At 49.8% G+C, this 24,091-nt stretch overlaps 1 protein-coding gene across 1 annotated transcript in view; it reads right to left on the reverse strand.

The window, feature by feature from the left end:
• Positions 1-24,091, reverse strand: part of btbd9 (BTB (POZ) domain containing 9) — a 107,532-nt gene that overhangs the window by 12,855 nt on the left and 70,586 nt on the right. Inside the window, exon 7 of the mRNA XM_052025345.1 lies at positions 3,869-3,978. Coding sequence (XP_051881305.1) covers positions 3,869-3,978 — 110 coding nt within the window. The remainder of the gene's footprint in view (positions 1-3,868; positions 3,979-24,091) is intronic.

Here is a 24,091-nt window from a genome sequence, read left to right on the forward strand (position 1 = left end):
GGATGAAGTAGCCAATTGGATTCAACATTGACTTAGCGGGAGAAGCCAGAGAGTGGTAGATGAGTGTCTCTCTGACTAGCGGCCTGTGACTAGTGGTGTGCCACAGGGATCAGTGCTGGGCCTGTTGTTGTTTATCATCTATCGTAATGATTTAGATGATAATATAGCAAACTGGATCAGCAAATTTGCAGATGACACCAAGATTGGGGGCGTAGTGGACAGTGAGGAAGGCTATCATAGCTTGCAGTGTGATCTTGACCAGATGGGAAGATGGGTTGAAAAATGGCAGGTGGAATTTAATGCCAAGCATGAGGTGATGCACTTTGGGAGGACAAACCAGGATAAGACTTACACAGTGAATGGTAGGGCACTGAGTTGTGCAGTAGAACAAAGGGACCTGGGAATACAGATCCATAGGTCCTTGAAAGTGGCATCACAGGTAGATAGGGTGATAAAGAGAGCTTTTGGCACATTGGCCTTCATAAATCAGGGCACTGAGTACAGGAGTTGGGATGTTATGTTGAAGTTGTACAAGACGTCGGTGAGGCCAAATTTAGAGTATAGTGTGCAGTGGAAGTGGTGGATGTGGGTTCAACTGTAACATTTAAGAAAGGTTTGGATAGGTCCATGGATGGGAGGTATTTGGAGGGATATGGTCTGGGTGCAGGTAGATGGAACCAGGCAGAAAATCAAGCTGCATGGACTAGATGGGCCGTAGGGCCTGTATCTGTGCTGTAGTACTCTATGACTCTATATTTTTTCCTCTACTTCCTGCAGACTTTTGGGGGCCTATAGGACAATCCCAACAAAGTGGTCATCCCCTTCGTATTTCTGAAATCTACCCATATGGCCTCACTGGACGATCCCCCAGGAATATCCTCTCTAAGTACAACTGTGGTGTTCTCCCTAATCAGAAACACGACTCCCTCCTCTCTTACCCCCACCCCTATCTCCCCTCTAGCACCTGTACCCCAGAACACTAAGCTGCCAGTCCCACCCGTCCCTTAACCATGTTTCTCAACTAAAGCCTGCAAGCATGTACCATCAGGGTCAAGGACAGCTTCTGTCCTGCTCTCATAAGACTATTGAACAGTTCCCTAGTACGATAAGATGGACTCTCGACCTCACAACCTACCTCGTTATGACCTTGCGCCTGACTGTCTACCTGCACTGCACTTACTCTGCAACTGTAACTTTATTCTGAATTCTGTTATTGTTACAGCATTCGGTGCTCCAAATGTGACCTCCTTGACATTGGTGAGACCAAACGCAGACTAGGTGACCATTTCATAGAACACCTGCTCTCTCTCCGTAACTGCAATCTGCATCTCCCTGTTGCCAGTTACTTCAACTCCCCCTCCCACACCATCACTGAGATGTCAGTCCTCGGCCTCCTCCACTGCCAGGAGAATTCCAAGCGCAAACTGGAGGAACAGCACCTCATTTTCCACCTTGGAACCTTGCAGCCTAACGGCACGAACATTGAATTCTCCCACTTTAGGTAATTCCCCCCTTCCCCACCACCCCCCCCACCCTGCTACTTCTCTTCTTCCCTTTCTCAGCCTTTTTTTCCTAGCTTTTTTCCTTTCTCTCCTTACCTGTGACCCACCCCCAGTGGATCTGCTCTCCCCTCCTCTCCTGCACCTGCCTATAACTATCTCTTACCTGCATCTACCTATCACCACCCTGTGCCCACCCCTCCTCCCCTCTTTTGTCCATCTATCACTGCTCTGCTTTTCCCTCCGATATATCGGGCTTCCCCTTTACCTATCTTCAGTCCTGAAGAAGGGACCTGACCCGAAACATTGACCGCCTGCTTTTCTCCACGGATGCTGCCTGGCCTGCTGAGTTCCTCCAGCATCAGCGTGTTTTTCATCCAGATTCCAGTGTTTGCAGTCCTTTGTTTCTCTGTTATTGTTTTACCTTGTACTAACTCAAATGCACTATTACAATGAACTGATCTGTATGAACAGTATGCAAGACAGGTTTTTCACTGTACCTCAGGATATGTGACAATAATAAACCAATTTACCAATTTCTATACTAGCTATAATATCCCAGTGCCATGTACTGCTCCCTGCTCTGAGTTCGTCTGTCTTACCTGTCAGGATTCTTGCATTAAAATAAATGCAGTTTAGTCTATGAGAGACAAAGGACCGCAGATGCTGGAATCTAGATGAAAAACACGATGATGCTGGAGGAACTCAGCAGGCCGGGCAGCATCCGTGGAGAAAAGCAGGCGGTCAACGTTTTGGGTCAAGACCCTTCTTCAGGACTCCAGTCTGTGAGACCTTCTCACTCCCTCTCTTGCTCTTGCTTGTCCTGTCTGCTGGGCTTGCTCACTTTAACTTTGATAGCTGCCTCAACTTTCTCATTGGGGACTTTGAGCAAAGAGACGGTGAAATTTTTTGAAATAAATCATCGTGTAACCATGAGCCTGAGGGTTGGTAAACAGGTCACTGAGAGTCGGGCACGAGTCACAGAATCCTCCAGCACAGAAACGGGCCCTTCAGCCCACCTTGTCCATGCTGACCATGAAGCCTATCCACACTAATCCCACGCCTGCATTCGGTCTGTATCCCTCTACACCCTCCCTATCCAAGCACATGTCCAAACGCCTTTTAAATGTCGTATCTGCCTCCACCACCTCCTCTGGCAGCCTCTTCCAGATACTCACCGCCCTCTGCGTGAAAAACTTACCCCTCCGATCTACTTTAAGTTTCTCACCTTTCACCCTAAACATGGCAGTGTATTGGTTAGCGTGACGCTATTACAACGCCAGCAATCCAGGTTCAATTCCAGCCACTGTCTGTAAGGAGTTTGTACGTTTTCCCCGTATCTGCGTGGGTTTCCTCCGGGTGCTCCAGTTTCCTCCCACATTCCAAAGACATACGAATTAGGAAGTTGTGGACATGCTATGTTGGCACCGGAAGTGTGGCGACACTTGCGGGCTGCCCCCAGAACACTCTACGCAAAAGATGTATTTCACTGTGTTTCCATGTACATATGACTATTAAAGAGATCTTATCACAGTACAGTACACGCCCTTGTGCCGACATTTTATCTTGCTCTAAGATCTATCTAACCCTTCCCTCCCACATAACTGTCCATTTCTCTATCATTCATGTGGCTATCTAAGAGTCTCTTAAATGTCCCAATGTATCTGCCCCCACAACCTCTGCTGGCAGTGCGTTCCACGCACCCACCACTGAGCCATTTTCACCTGGGAAAAGGTCTCTGTCCACTTGATCTATGCCTCTTATCATCTTGTACACCTCTATCAAATCACCTCTCATCCTCCTTCTCTCTAAAGAGAAAAGCCCTCGCTCACTCACCCTATTCTCATAAGACATAACCTGTGCCCTTTAGTTCTGGACTCTCCAGCCCTGGGAAGGAGACTCCAACCATCCATCCTATCTGTGTTCCCTCAATGATTTTATAAACCTCGACAAGGTCATCCCTCAGCCTCCTACGTTCCAGTGAGAATAAAGCAGCCTGGCCAATCTCTCCTGATGTCCACAGCCCTCCATTCCAGGCAACATCCCGGTGAATCTGCTCTGCCCTCTCTGTTACCACATCCTTCCTGCAGAGCGGTGACCAGAACTGTACAAGAACCAGGGGCTTTGGGCTGTGGAGGACAGGCAGGTAGTTGGAGAACATTGGAATTGTACAATTTGGAAGGGCCAGAGGCATGGAGGGTGTGAGCAGCAGGGCACCTGATGCCAGGATGGATGTGGGCGATGGTACAGAGGCAGTCTTAATGTGGACTGGAAGCTTATCTCGGGGTCATCTTGGACCTCAGAGCAGTGAATAGTTTGGTTCAGGTGTAACAATGAAGAGAAGCACAAATGGGCAAAGAGAGTCTTACCCAGCAGCCCTGCGTCCAGTAAGAAGGGCTTGTTGCTGTACATACATTCGAAGGAGACCAAGTGGAAGACCTTGTTCACGGTGTTGTGTGTCCCAACAATGCGAATATACCTGCAACACAGTCAGCTCAGGATCAGCAAAAGCATTGGTCTCAGAATCCTGCCGAGCCCCTGAGGACAGCCTGCTTTGAGAGGATTAACATCAGAAAGTGAAACCTGCAGATGTTAGAAATCTAAAACCTAAATCAGTCTGCGGGGGCTGCCCAGAGCTTCCTGCCGCCACTAATTCTCACTCCCACTCCACCCTTCTGTCTGTTGCCTCCTGCACTGTTACAATGGGCCCAAAGCAAGCTTGAGGGCCAGCACCTTCTCTTCCGCCCGGGATCACTGACTTTCTGTCGGAAGTCGACAACTTCAGGTGATGTGGTTTCTCTGACGCTGCTGGTTATGCATCTGTGGCAGGGGCTTTTCATTTTCCTCCACTGGAAGTGGAGGGCGTACCCTGCCTGACCTGCTGCACATGCCTTCTGCTCAGCACTTCACAACCCTGACCTTCTTCCATGTTCCCACTCTCTAGCTGCTCCCATTCAATCAATGACCAGGTTACCCTGGTTACAGCTAACCCCCATGGTACACCCAACCATCCCTGCAGTTTTGCAAGCTTAGGGTCTGCCTGACCTGCTGAGTGTTTCCAGCATTAACACCAGTTTATTCCGATTGCCAGTCACTTCAACTCCAGCCTCCACACCATCATCGCTCTCCCTCAATGCCTGAATATGCATTGATGTCTGTAAGCATGAGGATTAAGCAGCCAATTGACAAACCAAACAGCAAAATCAATAATTTCAAGAAAAGGGAAACTCAAGGTGACCAAAGCGAGAGGAACCAGAGCCAGTGACCAGCAACACACACCTGGAGGCTGACAATCGGCCCATCACTTGGGTGCTGGACAAAAAGAGCAACTACAAGAATGCCAGTTCCCAAGCTCTCGGTCCACAGACCTGGTGTTTGGGGTGCAGGTGTCACTGTGAGTTCACAGTGCTGAGTCCCAGACAATGAGGAATCAGCCACATACTTCCAAGCTGGGATGGTACATGATTTGGAGAGGGGTGCCCATTGCCCTCAGCCTTCTTGCTGGAAGAGTTTCTGAAGCTGGGAGTTGGTGTGGTGCGTACTCCCCGTCTGCCTGGATGAAGACAGCTCCAATGCACAAGCTCTGCACCGTGCAGCCCATCCACTGTCTGGTATGTCCAGTCCCCCACCAGTGCTGCAGTGTGACATCGACACCTCCTCTGCCAAGGATGAGCAGCAGGTGCAGGGAACACTACTACTAATGCACTCTAATCTGGGCAAATTTGCGGTGAACCTCTTCCTTACCCTCTCCAAAGCTGCCAGTAGTGTGGTGACCAGAACTGCACACAGCACTTCAAATGTGGCCCAGCCTAAGTTTTATACAGCTACAGTATGGCTTCCTGAATTTTATACTCAATGCTCTGACCGATGAAGGCAAGCATGCTGCAGGCCTTCTTTACCACCTTGTCTACCTGTGTTGCCACTTTCACAGAGCTCTAGACTTGGACCCCAAGATCCCTCTGTACATAGTGCTCCTCAGGGTCCGGCCATTTACTGTATACTTTCTTTCCCCTCACATTTGACCTCCCAAAGTGCTACACCTCACATCTGTCTGGATTAAACGGCATCTGCCATTTCTCTGCCCACATTTCCAACAAGTCTATATCCTGCTGAATCCTTTGACAGCCTTCTTCACTGTCCACAACTCTACCAATGTTTCTGTTGCCTGCACACTCACTAATCAGCCCAGCTACATTTTCATTCAAGTTATCACATATATATCACAGGCAACAGAGGTCCCAACACTGAGCTTTGTGGAACACCACTGGTCACGGACCTCCAGTCAGAAAAACACTCCTCCCACCACCACTACCCTCTGTCTTCTATGGGCAAGCCAGTTGTGTATCCAACTGATGAACTCACTGTGGATTCCATGCGACTCAGTTTTTTGGATCAGCTTACCACGAGGGTCTTTGTCAAATGCTTTACTGAGGTCCATGTTTCAATCTATGTAGATTGCATTTGCTGCACTTCCTCATTAATCACTCTTCTTGATTACCTCATCGAAGTGTTCAATCATTAGTCAAGGGTCATTAACAATCACTGCTGCTGCTCTTGTAACTCCTCAAGGAGGTTGTTGCATTTTTCTAAGATTATTGCTTCTGAGAGTTGAGCCGGCGCCGGAGGAGACCAGTCTAACGGCGTCCCCCCGTCCTGTGAGAGTTGAGCCAGTGCTGGAGGAGACCAGTCTAACAGGGTCCCCCTTCCTCTGAGAGTTGAGCCGGTGCCGGAGGTGACCAGTCTAGACGACCCCCTTCCTCTGAGAGTTGAGCTGGTGCCAGAGGTGACCAGTCTAATGGGGTCCCCCGTCCTGTGAGAGTAGAGCTGGTGCCGGAGGAGACCAGTCTAACAGGGTCCCCCTTCCTCTGAGAGTTGAGCCGGTGCTGGAGGTGACCAGTCTAGATGACCTCCTTCCCTTCTGTCAACGTATCTCCAGCTGCATCAGTCAGCGATGCACAGTGGGAGACTGCCAGCATTGCCCTGCACCAGCCTCCTTGCCCGCGTGCTCGCACATTCTGCATTCCAGACACAACTTGGTCTGCTATATGAATATAGAACCACAGACCAGTCACAGCACGAGCGGGGGCCATTCGGCTCTCCGTGTCGGTACCGGCTCGTTACAGGACAATTTGCTGGTTCCACCCCCTGGCCTCTCCTCCATACCCCTGCAACGTGAAGTTATCCAGTTCCCTGATGAAGACCACAGTGGGACCTGCCTCTGCCCCACACAGTGCAGGCAGTGTGTTCCAGGTACCAAGTACACACACGGAACAGTATAGTAACAGGCCCTTCGGCCCACCAAGTCTGTGTTGACCATGATGCCATTTAAACTAGTGCCATCTAATATCTTTCCATCCCCTGCCTGCTCATGATTCTGCGTCTTCCTACAGTAATGCTGCGTAATGAAGATTTTCATGTCACTCGTCTTCCCTCTGTGGTATACCCGTGAGCTCGGCCCTCAACCTGCTACTGTCCAGTCTGCACAGAGGACCCTCACCTCCTCCCCTTCATTCCATGCTCCACCGTCCTCTCCTATCAGATTCCATCTTCTTCAGCCCTTTGTCACTTCCACCGATCACCTGCCAGCTTCTGACACCATTCCCACTCCCCCCTCCCATCACCCCTCTCACCTCGATCCACCTATCACCTCCCAGCTCATGCTCTACCCCTCCCCCCCTCCTTTTATACTGACTATCTCCTCTCTTTCTTTCCAGTCCGGACGAAGGGTCTCGACCGGAAACATCCACTGTGCGTTTCCCTCCACGGATGCTGCCTGACCCGCTGAGCTCCTCCAGCAGTTGGTGTGTTGCTCGGGTTTCCCACATCTGCAGTCTCTCTTGTACCCACATCTGGCCCTGTCAAACCCTCTGGTTTGTGATACTCACCAACGCGCCCAGCACTACGACACAGGATCAACACTTACTGCTTGAAAAATGAAGAGGCAACACCTCCTCCCACAACACGGTCCTGAACATGAGCTTCCACACAAGCAGTTTCACAGTTTGCTGCTCCCTGCGTTTATTAGCCACAGCCGACATACATTGATATCTCAGCACCCTGCCTGCAGTAATTACTCCCTATTCTGACATTTAGTTGATTAACTGTTGACTTCTGAGTTCTGATGAAGGGTCCTTGACCTGAATTGTCGACTCTTGTTTCTCTCCTTGTTGGTGCTGCCTGATCTGCTGAGTGCATCCAGCTTTCTGTCTTCCAGTTTACTGGTCCTTTAGGAAAACACTATGATGCTTGAGGAACTCAGCAGGCCAGGCAACATCCGTGGAGAAAAGCAGACGGTCAACATTTCGGGTCAGGACCCTTCTTCAGGACTGAAGATAGGAAAAGGGGAAGCCTGATATATAGGAGGGGAAAGCAGAGCAGTGATAGGTGGACAAAAGAGGGGAGGCAGGGTGGGCACAGGGTGGTGATAGGTAGATGCAGGTAAGAGACAGTGATGGGCAGGTGCGGGGGAGGAGGGGAGAGCAGATCCACCGGGGATGGGGCAAAGGTAAGGGGAGAGAGAGGGGAAAAAGGGGAAAAAAATGGCTGGGAAAGGGAAGAAGAGAAGAAGCCTGGTTGGGGGGGGGGGGGGGGGGGGGGGGAAGGTGGGGATTACCTAAAGTGGGAGAATTCAACGTTCATGCCGTCAGGCTGCAAGGTTCCAGGACGGAAAATGAGCTGCTGTTCCTCCAGTTTGCGTTTGGACTTCTCCTGGCAGTGGAGGAGGCCGAGGACTGACATCTCAGTGATAATGTGGGAGGGGGAGTTGAAGTGACTGGCAACGGGGAGCGAAATGGTCTGCAAAATGGTCACCTAGTCTGCGGTTGGTCTCACCAATGTCGAGGAGGCCACACTCGGAGCACCGAATGCAGCAGATGATATTAAGGGAGGTGCAGGTGAATCTCTGTCTCACCTGAAAGGACTGTTTGGGTCCCTGGATGAAGGTGGTGTGGGAGCAGGTGTTGCACCTATGGCAGGGGCAGTGGAAAGTTCCCGGGGTGGGAGTGGGATGGGTGGGGGGAGGGGGGGAGGACTGAACTAGGGAGATGTGGAGAGACTGCCTGTTTTTCTCCACGGATGCTGCCTGGCCTGCTGAGTTCCTCCAGCATCATTGTGTTTTTCATCTAGATTCCAGCACCTGCAGTCCTTTTTTTCTCTAGTATTAGTCGAGTGGGGGCTGGACTGCACAGGTGCGGCGCGGGCAGCTTAAAAAAGCAAACAGCCTATAGAGTGGGCAGCGTCGGAGCAGGCAGCGGAGTGAGAGGCAGCAGAGTGGTCGGGCTTTGGCTCAAGGGGCTTCGGCGTGAAGGGGCAAGGAGGGTAAGTAGCTGGTAAGTAGGTAAAGGTAAGGTTTACCTGTTGTCTATTATAGATTTGTAGGTGGGACTAACTAGGGGGGAGAAAACAAGGTAGTCAGATGGAGGACATGGTCATATGCTGCAGCTGTTTGATGTGGGAACTCGTGGACCTTGCTGCGGTCCAAGATGGCCACATCTGCAGTAAGTGCTTGATGCTGGACGAACTTCGGCTCAGAGTTGATGAGCTGGAGTCGCAGCTACAAACACTGCGCAGCATAAGGGAGGGAGAGAGTTATGTAGACACGGTCCATCAGGTGACAGTCACCCCCCTTAGAGCAGGTACATCTGAGGTTCAGGATGCAGATAGAATGGTGACTGTCAGGGGAGGGAAGAGGAAGAAGAAGTCAGGCAGGCAGAGAGAGCAGGGAACCCCGGAGGCTGTTCTCTTCAGTAACAGGTTTTCCGCCTTGGAGGCTGTTGAGGGGGATGACCTGCAGGGGCCTAGCTGCAGTAACCAGGTCTCTGGCACTGGGACTGGTACTGCTGCTCAGAAGGGAAGGGTGGGAAAGAGACATGCGGTAGTGATAGGGGACTCGATAGTCAGGGAAACAGATAGGAGGTTCTGTGGCAGTGAGCATGAATCCCAGATGGTATGTTGCCTCCCAGGTCCAGGGTCCGGGATGTCACTGATCGGGTCCACAGGATTCTTGAGCGAGAGGGAGAGCAGCCAGAAGTTGTGGTCCATGTTGGCACCAACGACATAGGTAGGAAGGGGGATGAGGTCCTGAAGAGCGAGTTCAGGGAGCTAGGCAGAAGACTGAGGAACAGGACCTCAAGGGTAGCAATCTCGGGATTGCTGCTGGTGCCACGCGATAGTGAAGGCAGGAACAGGAGGAGGTGGCAGATAAATGCGTGGCTGAGAAGTTGGTGTAGGAGGGAGTGTTTTAGATTTCTGGATCATTGGGATCTCTTCTCGGGAAGGTGGGACCTGTACAGAGAGGACGGGTTACACCCGAACCAGAAGGGGGCCAATATCTTTGCGGCTAGGTTTGCTAGGGTGGTTCGGGAGGGTTTAAACTAGTTTGTGAGGGGGAAGGGAACCGGAGGAGTAGGTCAGAGGAAGAAGGGGATGGGGAAAAGTTAGATCAAACAGGTAGAGAGGCTTTGGGGAAGGAGAAGCAGAATACAGGCTATAAAAGTAGTAAGGTAGATGGACTGAAGTGTGTTTACTTAAATGCAAGAAGTGTCAGGAATAAGGGAGATGAACCGAGGGCTTGGATAAGTATGGGGGACTATGATATTGTGGCTATTACTGAGACGTGGCTGACGTCAGGAGAGGAGTGGATATTGAATATTCCTGGTTTTCGTTGTTTTAAGAGGGATAGGGAAGGGGGGAGAAGAGGAGGAGGGGTGGTGATACTGGTCAGGGACACTGTTACGGCTGTGGAAAGGATGGATGTTGTAGAAGGATCATCTCTGGAGTCCGTATGGGTGGAAGTAAGGAACAAGAAAGGAGCAGTTACTCTACTAGGAGTATTCTATAGGCCCCCCTGGTAGCAGTAGAGATATAGAGGAGCAGATTGGCAGGCAGTGTTTGGAGAGAAGCAAAAATAACAGGGTTGTTATAATGGGAGACTTCAACTTCCCAGATATAGACTGGAACCTGCTTAGTGCCAAAGGTTTAGATGGGACGGAATTTGTTAAATGTGTCCAGGAGGGATTCCTGACGCAGTATGTCGACAGGCCGACTAGAGGGAATGCCATGTTAGATCTAGTTTTAGGAAATGAACCGGGACAGGTGAAGGATCTATTGGTGGGTGAGCATTTGGGGGACAGTGACCATTGCTCCATAACCTTTAAAATTGTCATGGACAGGGACAGGTGCAGAGAGGACAAGAAGATATTTAATTAGGGAAGGGCGAACTATGAGGCTATAAGGAGAGAACTTGGGAGTGTAAAGTGGGATGTCCTTTTTAAAGGGAAATGTAGCATGGAGATGTGATCAACGTTCAGGGATCTTATGCAGGATGTTAGGGATAAATATGTCCCAGTGAGGCAGAGAAGGAATGGCAGGGTGAAGGAACCGTGGGTGACGAGAGAGGTGGAACGACTAGTTAGGGAGAAGAAGGTAGCATACGTGAGGTATAAGCAGCAAGGTTCAGACAGGGCCCGTGAGGAAGGAACTTAAGAAAGGGCTGAGGAGAGCTAGAAGGAGACATGAAAAGGAGTTGGCTAGTAGGGTTAAGGAAAATCCCAAGGCCTTTTTCATGTACGTGAAGGGTAGGAGGATGGCTAGGGTAAAGGTAGGTCTGATTAAAGACAAAGGTGGGAGAATGTGCCCGGAGGCGGCGGAAGTGGGAGAAGTTCTCAATACTTCTCTTCGGTATTCACCAAGGAGAGGGGTCTTGATGACACGGAAGGGAGTGCTGGTAAGGGTAATGTTCTCGAGGTTGTAGATATCAAGAGAGAGGATGTGTTTTAGTTGTTAAATAATATCAAGACAGTCAAATCTCCAGGGCCTGACGGGATTTTCCCCAGGCTGCTTCGAGAGGCAAGGGAGGAGATTGTTGAACTGCTGGTAAGGATCTTTGAGTCCTCGTTGTCCATGGGGATGGTGCCGGAGGATTGGAGGGTGGCGAATGTTGTCCCCTTGTTCAAAAAAGGTAGTAGGGATAGTCCAGGGAATTACAGACTGGTGAGCCTTATGTCTGTGGTGGGTAAGCTGTTAGAAAGGATTCTAAGGGATAGGATCTATGAACACCTGGAGAATCATGGACTGATTAGGGACAGCCAGCATGGCTTTGTGAAGGGAAGATCTTGCCTCACAAGCCTGATAGAGTTCTTTGAGGAGGTGACGAGGAAGATTGATGAGGGTAGTGCGGTGGATGTTGTCTATATGGATTTTAGTAAGGCGTTTGATAAGGTTCCTCATGGTAGGCTTCTTCAGAAGGTCAGAGGCCAAGGGATCCAGGGAAGCTTGGCTGTGTGGATTAGGAATTGGCTTGCCTGTAGAAAGCAGAGGGTTGTGGCGGAGGGAGTGCCCTTGGATTGGAGGGCAGTGACTAGTTGTGTCCTGCAGGGATCGGTTCTGGGACCTCTACTTTTTGTGATATTTATAGATGACTTAGATGAGGGGGTGGAAGGCTGGGTTAGTAAGTTTGCAGATGACACTAAGATCGGTGGTGTTGTGGATAGTGTGGAGGGCTGTCGGAGCTTACAGAGGGATATTGATAGGATGCAGAGCTGGGCTGACAAGTGGCAGATGGAGTTCAATCCGGAGAAGTGTGAGGTGGTACACTTTGGAAGGACAAACTTCAGGGCAGAGTACAGGGTGAATGGCAAGGTACTTGGCAGTGTAGAGGAGCAGAGGGATCTGGGCGTTCATATTCACAGTTCACGGAAAGTTGCTTCACAGGTGGATAGAGCAGTTAAGAAGGCCTATGGGATGTTAGCTTTCATAAATTGTGGGATTGAGTTTAAGAGCCGCGAAGTGATGATGCAGCTTTACAAAACTCTAGTTAGACCACACTTTAGAGTACTGTGTTCAGTTCTGGTCGCTGCATTATAGGAAGGATGTGGAGGCGTTGGAGAGGGTGCAGAGGAGATTTACCAGGATGCTGCCTGGATTAGAGTGTATGGAATATGAGGAAAGGCTTAAGGTGCTAGGGCTTTATTCACCGGAAAGGAGGAGAATGAGAGGAGACATGATAGAAGTATACAAAATATTGAGAGGAATAGATAGACAGCCAGCGCCTCCTCCCCAGGGCACCAATGCTCAAGACGAGAGGGCATGGCTTTAAGGTTATGGGTGGGAGGTTCAGGGGAGATGTCAGGGGGAGGTTTTTCACCCAGAGAGTGGTTGGTGCATGGAATGCACTGCCTGGGGTGGTGGTGGAGGCAGATACATTGGACAGGTTCAAGAGTTTGTTGGATAGGCATATGGAGGAATGTGAGATAGAGGGATATGCGGGAGGAAAGGGTTAGATAGTGTGAGGGTGGTTTGATGGACGGTACAACATGGTGGGCCGAAGGGCCTGTTTTGTGCTGTATGGTTCTATTACCGTTCCTTTTGCCGTTTTTAATGTTGAGCGTGAAATTTCAGTTGAGAATTTCCCTCGACAAACATTTTGCCCATGAAGAAGCACAGTGTAAGATCAGCCCCCACCAGTTCCTCACCTTCTCCAGAACTTCTCATGGAAACTGTCAAGCAGCACTTTCTCATCCCACCTCTCCCTCCCTTCAAACTCGCAGTGCCCAAGTAACTGGGGTCCAACCCTAACAACATCCACAAGATTAATGCAGCCGAACTTGCCTCAGGCACATCATCTCATCGCGCCCTCTGGATCGTGACTGTAAGATCAACCAAGTCATTCTTTCCCAGGCTGTCAATCACCGCCCCTCCTCTGAACATCTTCCCCACATACCTTCCAAGCTGCAAATGCCTTGACCCCAAACTTCCCTCTCCACATTCCCCCAATGTCCAAAGGGGGACCACCACAGCAACCTTACTTTTAACTCATTGTTCATGGGACGTGGCTAAGAGAAGATATCTTTATTAGTCACATGTGCATCGAAACACACAGTGAGATGTATCTCACCACAGTGAGAGCCCGAAACTTGAATTCACCATCTTGCTGACCTCTGTAACCTCTAAAGAAGGGATAGAAGGCCATGACTGCCTGAACCTGTGCAACAGATCATGGCTGATCCTGTGCCTGGACAGGTTGAGGGCAAATGTCAAGCAAATGAAATATAATGTGGGAAAAGGTAAAACTATTCATTTCATTAGGAGAAGTAAAACTTCAGGGAGATGGAGACACCAGAGACTGCAGATGCTGGAATCTGGAGCAACACACAATCTGCTGGAGGAATTCAGCGGGTTGAGCAGCATCTGTGGGAGGGGAGGGGATCGTCGACATCTTGGGTCAAAACCCTGCATCAGGACACTATGACCACTTTGATCAGTGCACGAAAATGGACTTTGATCTAATTGTGTTCTTTCTTGTAAAAATCGTGTATAATTTATGTTTTTCTTGTGAATGCTGCTGATCTGATGCTCTGTGCCTGTGATGCTGCTGCAGGTAAGTTTCTCATTGCACCCATGCACACATGGACTTGTACATCTGACAATAAACTCGACTTTGATTATTCATATCGTGTAAATGGAGAGAGATTGCAGAGCTGTGATGCAGAGATATCTGGGTGTGCTAGCATACGATACACAGAGAGCTGGCATGCAACTACAGTAACTTATCAGGAAAGCTAACAGAATATTATCGTTACTTGAGAGGGGAACTGAATACCAAAGCAGGGAGGGTTTGCTTCTTGTTAGGAAGTCCCTTGGGATGGAGGATGACTTGCTTTTGCTCAGCTTTGTGGGTTCTGAGGTGACTGATAAGGCTGATGTGAGAATCAGAGGCTGCTCCAGCGATGGGACAGGAGACAACCAGCCACTGGGTAGTTTGTGAGGTCGTGATAGCCTGCCTGCTGTCTCGAGGATCTCAGTCCCATCCTACGTATATGGCCCTTCTCATGGGCCAGAGATACCCGGGAGTAAGGGGGATGGTGCAGTTCTTTTTCCCCAGGAGGCTTGAAGCACATCCTTGACCCTTTTCTTCTGCCCACCGGGTGATCTCCTCCCCGTGAGCTGTGAGCAGGACCTTGTGTACCGCAGGGATCGGTGCTGGGACCCTTGTTGTTTTGTCGTTCATGTAAATAACTTGGATGAGAATGTGGAAGGACTGATCAGTAAGTTTGCTGATGACACAAACATGGGTGGACGTCATAGAGAGTAATATAGAAGGGATACAGGCCCTTCAGCCCAAACAGTCTGTACTGTCCACCTAGTGAGTCCCAATTTCCTGCATTCGGCCCATATCCCTCCAAGCCCTGCCCCTCCACGTACCTATCCAAGTGCTTCTTTCATGATACTTCCTCTGGCAGCTTGTTCCATACACTCACCAGCCTCTGCCTGAAAAAGTTGCCAGTCTTTCCCCTCTCACCCTGAACCTATGCCCTCTAGTTTTGGACTCCCCTACGCTGGGAAAAAGACTGTTACCGTCCACTGTATCGATGCCTCTCATAATTTTAAACACTTCTGTAAGGTCGCTCCCCCCACCCCCCATTCTGCTACGTTCCAGGATAGGGAAGAAGGTCGTGAAAGGATACAAAGGGACACAGATCATAGTTGGGCAGAACAGTAGTGGATGGAATTCAACCCGGACAGTGTGAGGTGGGAGTCAAACACTAACAGCATATACAGAGAGTAAATGGTACGGACCTGAGGAGTTAATGGAAGGATTGAAGGCCAAAGGAAAAGGTTCATGGAAGGATTGGGAGCCGAGCTGGGCGGGTTAGGGAATGAGGGGAGGGCAACGTTTATGAAGCATTTAGACAGGCACATGACCAGGCAGGGAATGGAGGGATCATGGACCACGTGCGGGCAAGTGGGATTGGTTAGATTGGTATTATGGTCAGCATGGAAATCGTGGGCCGATGGAAGGGATCGGGGTGGGGGAGGGGCTGACGGAAGGGATCGGGGTGGGGGCCGATGGAAGGGATCGGGGTGGGGGAGGGGCTGACGGAAGGGATCGGGGGAGGGGCCGACGGAAGGGATCGGGGTGGGGGAGGGGCTGACGGAAGGGATCGGGGGAGGGGCCGATGGAAGGGATCGGGGTGGGGGAGGGGCCGACGGAAGGGATCGGGGTGGGGGAGGGGCTGACGGAAGGGATCGGGGTGGGGGAGGGGCTGACGGAAGGGATCGGGGTGGGGGAGGGGCTGACGGAAGGATGAGGGGTGAGGGGGTGGGGTTATGCAAACGACTACACCCAGCAGTTGCTGTGCAGTTCTTTACGTGGGGGCAGATCGAGGGCTGTCGTGGTGGTGACAGGTCTGGTGGAGGCCGGAAGCTGACCCTCCGAGGTTCTAAGCATGTCGGCTGGCATCTGTGGAGAGAGAATCCATGTCGGTGACCTGTCTGATGGACCGTTACCTCTGGCTCTACCCCCACAGATTCTGCCTGACCCTTTGAGTGTCTCTGGCGTTCCCAGTTGTATTTTGGATCGTGAATATCCGCAGCTTCCTGCCTCTACATAGCCGGGCTTGCCCATTCCCAGAGGCTATTCCCAGAATGAAAAACATGATGATGCTGGAGGAACTCAGCAGGCCAGGCAGCATCCATGGAGAAAAGCAGGCGGTCAACGTTTCGGGTCAGGACCCTTCTTCGGGACTGAAGATAGGAAAAGGGGAAGCCCAATATACAGGAGGGAAAAGCAGAGCAGTGATAGGTGGACAAGAGGGGAGGCGGGGTGGGCACAGGGTGGTGATAGGTAGATGCAGGTAAGAGATAGTGATAGGCAGGTGTGGGGGAGGAGGGGAGAGCAGATCCACCAGGCGATGGGTCAAAGGTAAGGAGAGAGAGGGGAAAAAGGTTGAAAAATAAAGAAGCTAGGAAAGGGGAGAAGAGAAGAAGCCTGGTTTGGGGGGGGGGGGGGGGGAGGGGGGAAGAATAAAATGTTCATGATATCAGGCTGCAAGGTTCCAAGACGGAAAATGAGGTGCTGTTCCTCCAGTACCTCATTACCCATCCCCGGTGGATCTGCTCTCCCCTCCTCCCCCGCACCTGCCCATCACTATCTCTTACCTGCATCTACCTATCACCACCCTGTGCCCAACCCGCCTCCCCTCTTTAGTCCACCTATCACTGCTCTGCTTTCCCCTCCTATATTTTGGGCTTCCCCTTTTCCTTTCTTTAGTCCTGAAGAAGGGTCCTGACCCGAAACGTTGACCGCCTGCTTTTCTCCACGGATGCTGCCTGGCCTGCTGAGTTCCTCCAGCATCATCTTGTTTTTCATCTAGATTCCAGCATCTGCAGTCTGTTATTTCTCTGCTATTTCCAGAATTCCTGGCTCTTCTTTCTTGATTCTGAAGCTGTGGATGACTAGGAGTCAAGTTCCTGATGCTCACTCACTGAAGGTGCCCGTGGCCCAGACCAGGTCCGACAACTCGGAAGGTCAGTGTTCCTCTTCCCTGAGACCTCTCCATATCACATTTGCTATTGATGTGGTCCTGAATAAGCTCATTCCTCATCTCGCTACATGGTTGGAATGGCCGCGTGAGGCCAGATCCAATTCCAGCATGAAGTGAAACCTGAGATTTTGTTCTGCACACTTGGCTGCATTTAATTGCAGCAGCATCAGACAGCGTATGTGATCTAATAGCTTTGCATCGATCGCCCCAAACCAATACATTCCCTCATTAAAGAGAAATGAGACAGGGAGTTACTGCACCATCCACATCCACTGTGGACATACACTCTCTCATTAACTATCAATTCCCAGGCAGCCAGCTCAGCCACAGCACAAGCCATCCATCTCCTTTCACTGATTCTTTAATAGAGCGAAAACACAGAGTCCAGGGACCAACAGACTGCAATTACAATGAATTAAATCATCCACGCACTGCAAAGAACTACAGCATCCAAAATAAACCATAGTACAAGCAAGAAGATTATTCCTCTGAAAGTGTACCACTATATACCCAATTACACACACACACTCTTCAGACTACATCCGAGCAACCTTTGGACCACAGGTCACTACACACACACACACAGACACACACTCGTGTAGATAGTACGCCTTCATTACCACCCTATCTACCTGTGTTGCCACTTTCAGGGAGCTATGGACTTGCTCCCCAAGATCCCTCTGTACATCAATGCTCCTAAGGGTTCTGCCATTTACTGTACACTTTCCCCTCACATCTGACCTCCCAAAGTGCAACACCTCATGCCTGTCCAGATTAAATTCCATCTGCCATTTCTCTGCCCACATTTCCCAACAGGTCTATATCCTGCTGTATCCTTTGACAACCTTCCTCACTGTCCACAACTGCACCAATGTTTGTGTTGCCTGCACACTTAACAATCAGTCCATCAACATTTATCTCCAATGCATTTATACATATCACAGATATCAGAGGTCCCAGCACTGGCCCTTGTGGAACACCAATGGTAGAACATAGAGAACAGGCCCTTCGGCCCATGATGTTGTGTTGAACTAATTAAGCCAATGATGCCCAATTACACTAATCCCTTCTGCCTGCACATGGTCCATATCCCTCCACTCTCTGCATACTGTGTCCATCTTAGAGCTTCTTAAACACCTCTTTTGTATCTGCCTCCACCACCACTCCTGCCAGCACATTCCAGGCACCCACAACTCTCTGTGTACACAACTTGCCCCACACATCTCCTTTGAACTTACCCCCTCTCACCTTAAATGCGTGCCCTCTTGTATTAGACATTTTGACCCTGGGAAAAAGATATTGGTTGTCTACTCTATCAATGCCTTTCATAATTTTACAGTAAGTTTCACAGATTAACACCCCTCCACCACTACCCTCTGCCTTCTATGGCCAAGCCAATTTTTAACCAATTTTGAATCCAATTGATGATGCTGGAGGAACTCAGCAGGTCAGGCAGCATCCGTGGAGAAAAGCAGGTGGTCAATGTTCGGGGTCAGGACCCTTCTTCAGGACTGAAGATAGGAAAAGGGGAAGCCCAATATATAGGAGGGAAAAGCAGAGCAGTCATAGGTGGACAAAAGAGGGGAGGTGGGGTGGGCACAGGGTGGTGATAGGTAGATGCAGGTAAGAGATAGTTATAGGCAGGTGCAGCAGAGGAGGGGAGAGCAGATCCACCAGCATCATTGTGTCTTTCATCTAGAATCTAGCATCTGCAGTCCTTTGCTTCTCTTGAATCCAATCCACCAAGTTTCCATGGACTTCCCCACGTGACTTAGTCTTCTGGATCAGCCTCCCATGAGAGACCTCGTCAAAAGCTTCACTGAAGGCCGTGTGTACAACATCCACTGCCCTACACTCACCTAAGCATCTTTGTCACTTCCTCAAAAAACTCAATCAAGCCTATCAGGAGAGATTGGACAAACATAGAACACTACGGCACAGGAACAGGCTCCTTTGGCCCATGATTTCTGTGCTGCCACGTTGCCAATCCAAAGTAATCCCGTCTGCCTGCACAAGCTCTATATCCCACTATTTGCTGCCCGTCCATGTGCCTGTCTAAATGCCTCTCAAATGTTGTTTTCTCTGGAGTGTCAGAGGCTGGGGGTGGGGGGGTGGGGGTACCTGATAGAAGTTTATAAAACTATGAGAGCAAGAAAAGGGTAGAAAGGTGAAATCTTTTCCAAGTGCTGGAGGGCATATCTTTAAGATGAGAGAGGGAAAGTTTAAAGGAGATTCGCAGGGCTCTTGGGTTTAAGGTGAGGGATAGGAGGTTTAGAGGGGATCTGAGGAAGAGCTTGTTCACCGAGAGTGTGGTTGGAATCGGGAACATGCTCCCTGAGAAGGTGTGGGACGCAGAGACTCTCACATGTTTAACACATATTTGGACAAGCAGTTGAGTTGCTGAGACATGGAAGGCTACCAACTAAGTGCTGGTAACTGGATTATAAATGAGTATTCGATGGTCAGCATGGACATTGTGGGCTGAAGGGCCCGCACACACATCGCAAAGTAGATTGCACTTAAGTCACAGTACAGTCTACACATGAATCCACTGCGCACAACCTCTCAGACCAGACCCACAGTACACTCAGTCTACACCTCCCTCAGATTAGAACATCGAACAGTACAACACAGAACAGGCCCTTTGGCACACCATGTCTGTGCCGACCAGGATGCCAACTTAAACTAATCCCGCCTGTCTGCACATGGTCTGTATCGTTCCAATCCCTGTCTGTTCATGTGCCTGTCGAACTGCCTCTTAAACATTGCTATTGTAGTGTTACAACAGGATCACTACTGTTGAACCCACTGTACACACACCGTTCGGAATACACAACTGCCTCAGACTACATTTGTATTGACTGCAAACAACCCCTCAGACTACACCCAGTGCACGCACTCCTCTATCTGCACCTCCCTCAGACTACACCCAGTGCACACACTCCTCTATCTGCACCTCCCTCAGACTACACCCAGTGCACACACTCCTCTATCTGCACCTCCCTCAGACTACACCCAGTGCACACACTCCTCTATCTACACCTCCCTCAGACTACACCCAGTGCACACACTCCCCTATCTACACCTCCCTCAGACTACACCCAGTGCACACACTCCCCTATCTACACCTCCCTCAGACTACACCCAGTGCACACACTCCTCTATCTACACCTCCCTCAGACTACACCCAGTGCACACACTCCTCTATCTACATCTCCCTCAGACTACACCCAGTGCACACACTCCTCTATCTACACCTCCCTCAGACTACACCCAGTGCACACACTCCTCTATCTACACCTCCCTCAGACTACAGATGAACTGACTGCACCAATTGCTCTGGCATGCAGTGCATTTAGGTAGGATGAACACAGGTTGCTCAGGGAGCTGGGCTGAAGACTGCAGAAGACTTCCCCGCATCTTCCAATCCTTCCCGAACACAAGGCTGAACCTTAACCGGGGTGTGCGGAGGGGCCTCGTGTTGGAGGAATTACAAGCAACAGATCTGAGCTGTACCCGATCTGAGAAACCACTATTTCTGCTTACAAGCCCTCATTGTTGTCGCACTGAGCTGTTTTGTTTAATGAATTTGACCTCCCTGGTTTGAGCTGGAGCTTCGTTAGACAGTGGCAGTTCATCCCACTCCAACAAATACCCAGGCTCAGCTGTTCAAACCCGCACGAGTCTGAACCAGTACTGCCCATGCATTTCCCAGACACCGGGGCCCTGACTGGTTCAGACACCGAGGCAACAGCTCTTGCCAATACTGCACTCTGCTCAAGCCGCCACTAGCTAAGGCAGCACCGAGCCTTTGCCGACACACTCCTCCCAGCGCCGACAGTCGCGGGGTCTCGAGACCGATCCAGTCACCTTACAGCAATGAGGCCTGAAGGGCTTCTGTTCCAAGGGGAGACTGGAGAAGCTGGGAGCGGGCAAGGTCAAGAGGAGAATTGATTGAGACGTGCAGACCGATGACTGCCTGCACTGGGTAAACATAGAGAAGCTGTTCCCATTAAAGCAGGGATCAAGGACCAAAGGACACGGATTTACCGTGACTCGCACAAGACTCAGGGTAATGTGAGGAAAAACCTCTCCTCACACAGCGAGCAATGGTGCTCTGGTGTGCACAGTCGGAAGACGAGGTGGGGTGGACGGCGGTGGGGAGGGTGGGGGGGGGGCGTGTTCTTCATGAAGCGGAGACACAGGTGTCTTGGCACTTGGTTCTGCTAGAGTTGCCCCTGCTAGAGCATACAATTGTATACTCTAGCAGGGGCAACTTTTCAGTTCTTTTTTTATTTATCTGTAGGATTTAACTGTCACTGGCAGGACCAGCATTGATGGTGCCCCACAGTTTGCTTGCTGGGCTACTTCAGAAACACCGCATGGATGGATCTGGAGTCACATATAGAACATTACAGCACAGTACAGGCCCTTTGGCCCACCATGTTGTGCCGACATTTTATCCTGCTCCAAAATCTATCTCACCCTTCCCTCCCACATAGCCCTCCATTTCTCTATCATTCATGTGGCTATCTAAGGGTGTCTTCAATGTCCCTAATGTATCTGACCCCACAACCCCTGCCGGCAGTGCGTTCCACGCACCCACCACTGTGTAAAAAAAAACTTACCCCTGACATCCCCCTTATACTTTCCTCCAATCACCTTAAAATTATGTCCCCTCGTATTAGCTATTTTCACCCTGGGAAAAAGTCTCTGACTGTCCACTCGATCTATGCCTCTTATCATCTTGTACAACTTTGTCAAGTCACCTCTCATCCTCCTTCTCTCCAAAGAGAAAAGCCCTAGCTCACTCAACCTATCCTCATAAGAAATGCTGAGAAGTGGCCATTGGAGTTCAACCCAGAAAAGTGTGAAGTGATACACTTTGGAAGATTGAATTTGAAGGCAGAATACAAGGTTAATGGCAGGACTCTTAGCAGTGTGGAGGAACAGAGGGATCTTGGGATCCACATCCATAGATCCCTCAAGGTTGCCGTGCAAGTCGATAGGGTTGTTAAGAAGACGTATGGTGTGTTGGTCTTCATTAGTCAGGGTACTGAGTTCAAGATCCGTGAGGTAATGTTGCAGCTCTATAGAACTCTGGTTAGACCACAATTGGAGTATTGTGCTCAGTTCTGGTTGCTTCATTATAGGAAGGAAGCTTTAGAGAGGGTGCAGAGGAGATTTACCAGGATGCTGCCTGGATTGGAAAGCATGTCTTATGAGGACTTTTTCCAAGGGTGAAAATGGCTAACATGAGGGGGCATAATTTTAAGGTGATTGGAGGAAGGTATGGGGGGATGTCAGGGGTAAGTTTTTTTACACAGAGAGTGGTGGGTGTGTGGAACGCACTGCCGGCAGAGGTTGTGGGGCAGATACATTAGGGACATTTAAGAGATTCTTAGATAGACACATGAATGCTAGAGAAATGGAGGGGTATGTGGGAGGGAAGGGTTAGGTAGGTTTTAGGGCAGGATAAAATGTCGGCACAATGTGGTGGGCCGCAGGGCCTGCACTGTGCTGTACTGTTCTGTGTTCTATGTTCTACAAGTTTAGAAAATTATGAGAGGACAGACAGGGGAGATAAGTCAGAGTCTTTTTCCCAGGGTGGAAATGTCAAGTCGCAGAGTTGAGAGGGGGAAAGTCTAAAGCAGATGTGCGAGGCCAGTTTTATTTTACCACAGAGAGTAGCAGGTGCCTGGAATGGGCTGCAAGGGGAGGTCAAAATAAAGGTGCTTTTCTATGTTCTATATTTGGTCAACTTGGGCTCTTCAGGCAAAGGACTCCTCCTGCACTGCAGACCTTCATGATTCCATGCTGTGCCTGGTCGAGCGGCTTGCTAACATCCGTGTTAGGTTACACTCAGGTGCCCTACCCACATTGATGTTTCCTGTTACCTCCTGGAAAATTTCAATTGCTAATTAAACACAACATTCCATTAATCCAGCGTCAGTTTGCTTAATTAATCTTTACCTTTCCAAATGTTGACTTGGAGTTTCTCCCCAGTAATTTCCCACCTCTATTTAATTATTGGCCTGTAATGCTCCAGTTATCTGTTTCTTCCCTTTTTAAACCACATGGGTAATGTTCCAATCCTTCGGTGTGACTTATGGAAGGAGTCTCTGCTGTTTGCTCCCGTTGCTTCTCTTAACAGCCTGAGATGCACTGATTTGGGCCGGGTGAATTATTTACCTTCAAAGATGATAAACCTTGTTACATTTCCCCCCTCTCTCTTCCTTTGTAAACTCAGCATTTCACCCTCTTCTTCACCACATTTTGATCTCGACTGGGCCATACTTTCTCTTTCATTATCCGAGACCCTTTATTTATTAAATATCTTTGAATTTTTCTTGATTTCACCAACAAATATTTTTAATGTTTTGTCTGCCTTAATTTTTTATTTCACCTCCCGGCTTCATGGAGCCTTACAGCAATACAGCTGGGATACAGGCTCTTCAGCCCAACCAGTCCATGCTGACCACGGTGCCCACCCAGCTAGTCCCAATTTCCTGCATTTGACCCATATCCCTCCAAACCCCGCCCCTCCATGTACCTATCCAAGTGCTTCTTAAATGATACTGTTGTACCTGCCTCACCCACTTCCTCTGGCAGCTTGTTCCATGTATTCACCACCCTCTGCATGAAAAAATTACCCCTCAGGTTCCTTTTAAATCTTTCCCCTCTCACCCTAAATCTATGCCCCCTAGTTTTGGACTCCCCTACCCTGGGGAAAAGACTGTTACCTTTCACCTTATCTATGCCTCTCATAATTTTAAACACTTGTATAAAGTCGCCCCTCATTCTCCTACGTTCCAAGGAATAAAGACCCAGCCTGGCCAACCTCTCCCTATAACTCAGGCCCTCGAGTTCAGGCAGCATCTTTGTAAATCTTCTCTGCACTCTTTCCTGTTAAACCACGTCTTTCCTATAACAGGGGGACCAAACCTGTACACAGTACTCCAAGTGTGGCCTCGCCAACGACTTATACAACTGCAACATAATGTCCCAACTCCTGTACTCAGTGCCCTGACTGATAAAGGCCAGTGTGCTAAATGCCTTTCTCACCATCCTGACTACCTGTGACTCTGCTTTCAATGAACTATGCACTTGTACTCCATGGTCACTCTGTTCCATTACACTCCCTAGTGCCCTACCATTCAGAGTACAAGTCCTACGCTGGTTTGACTTCCCAAAATGCATCATCTCACACTTATCTGCATTAAAATCCATTTGCCACTCCTCAGCCCCCTTCCCTCACTGATCAAGATC

The sequence above is a fragment of the Pristis pectinata genome, chromosome 10 (assembly GCF_009764475.1).
Source record: "Pristis pectinata isolate sPriPec2 chromosome 10, sPriPec2.1.pri, whole genome shotgun sequence".
NCBI classification, from domain to species: domain Eukaryota; kingdom Metazoa; phylum Chordata; class Chondrichthyes; order Rhinopristiformes; family Pristidae; genus Pristis; species Pristis pectinata.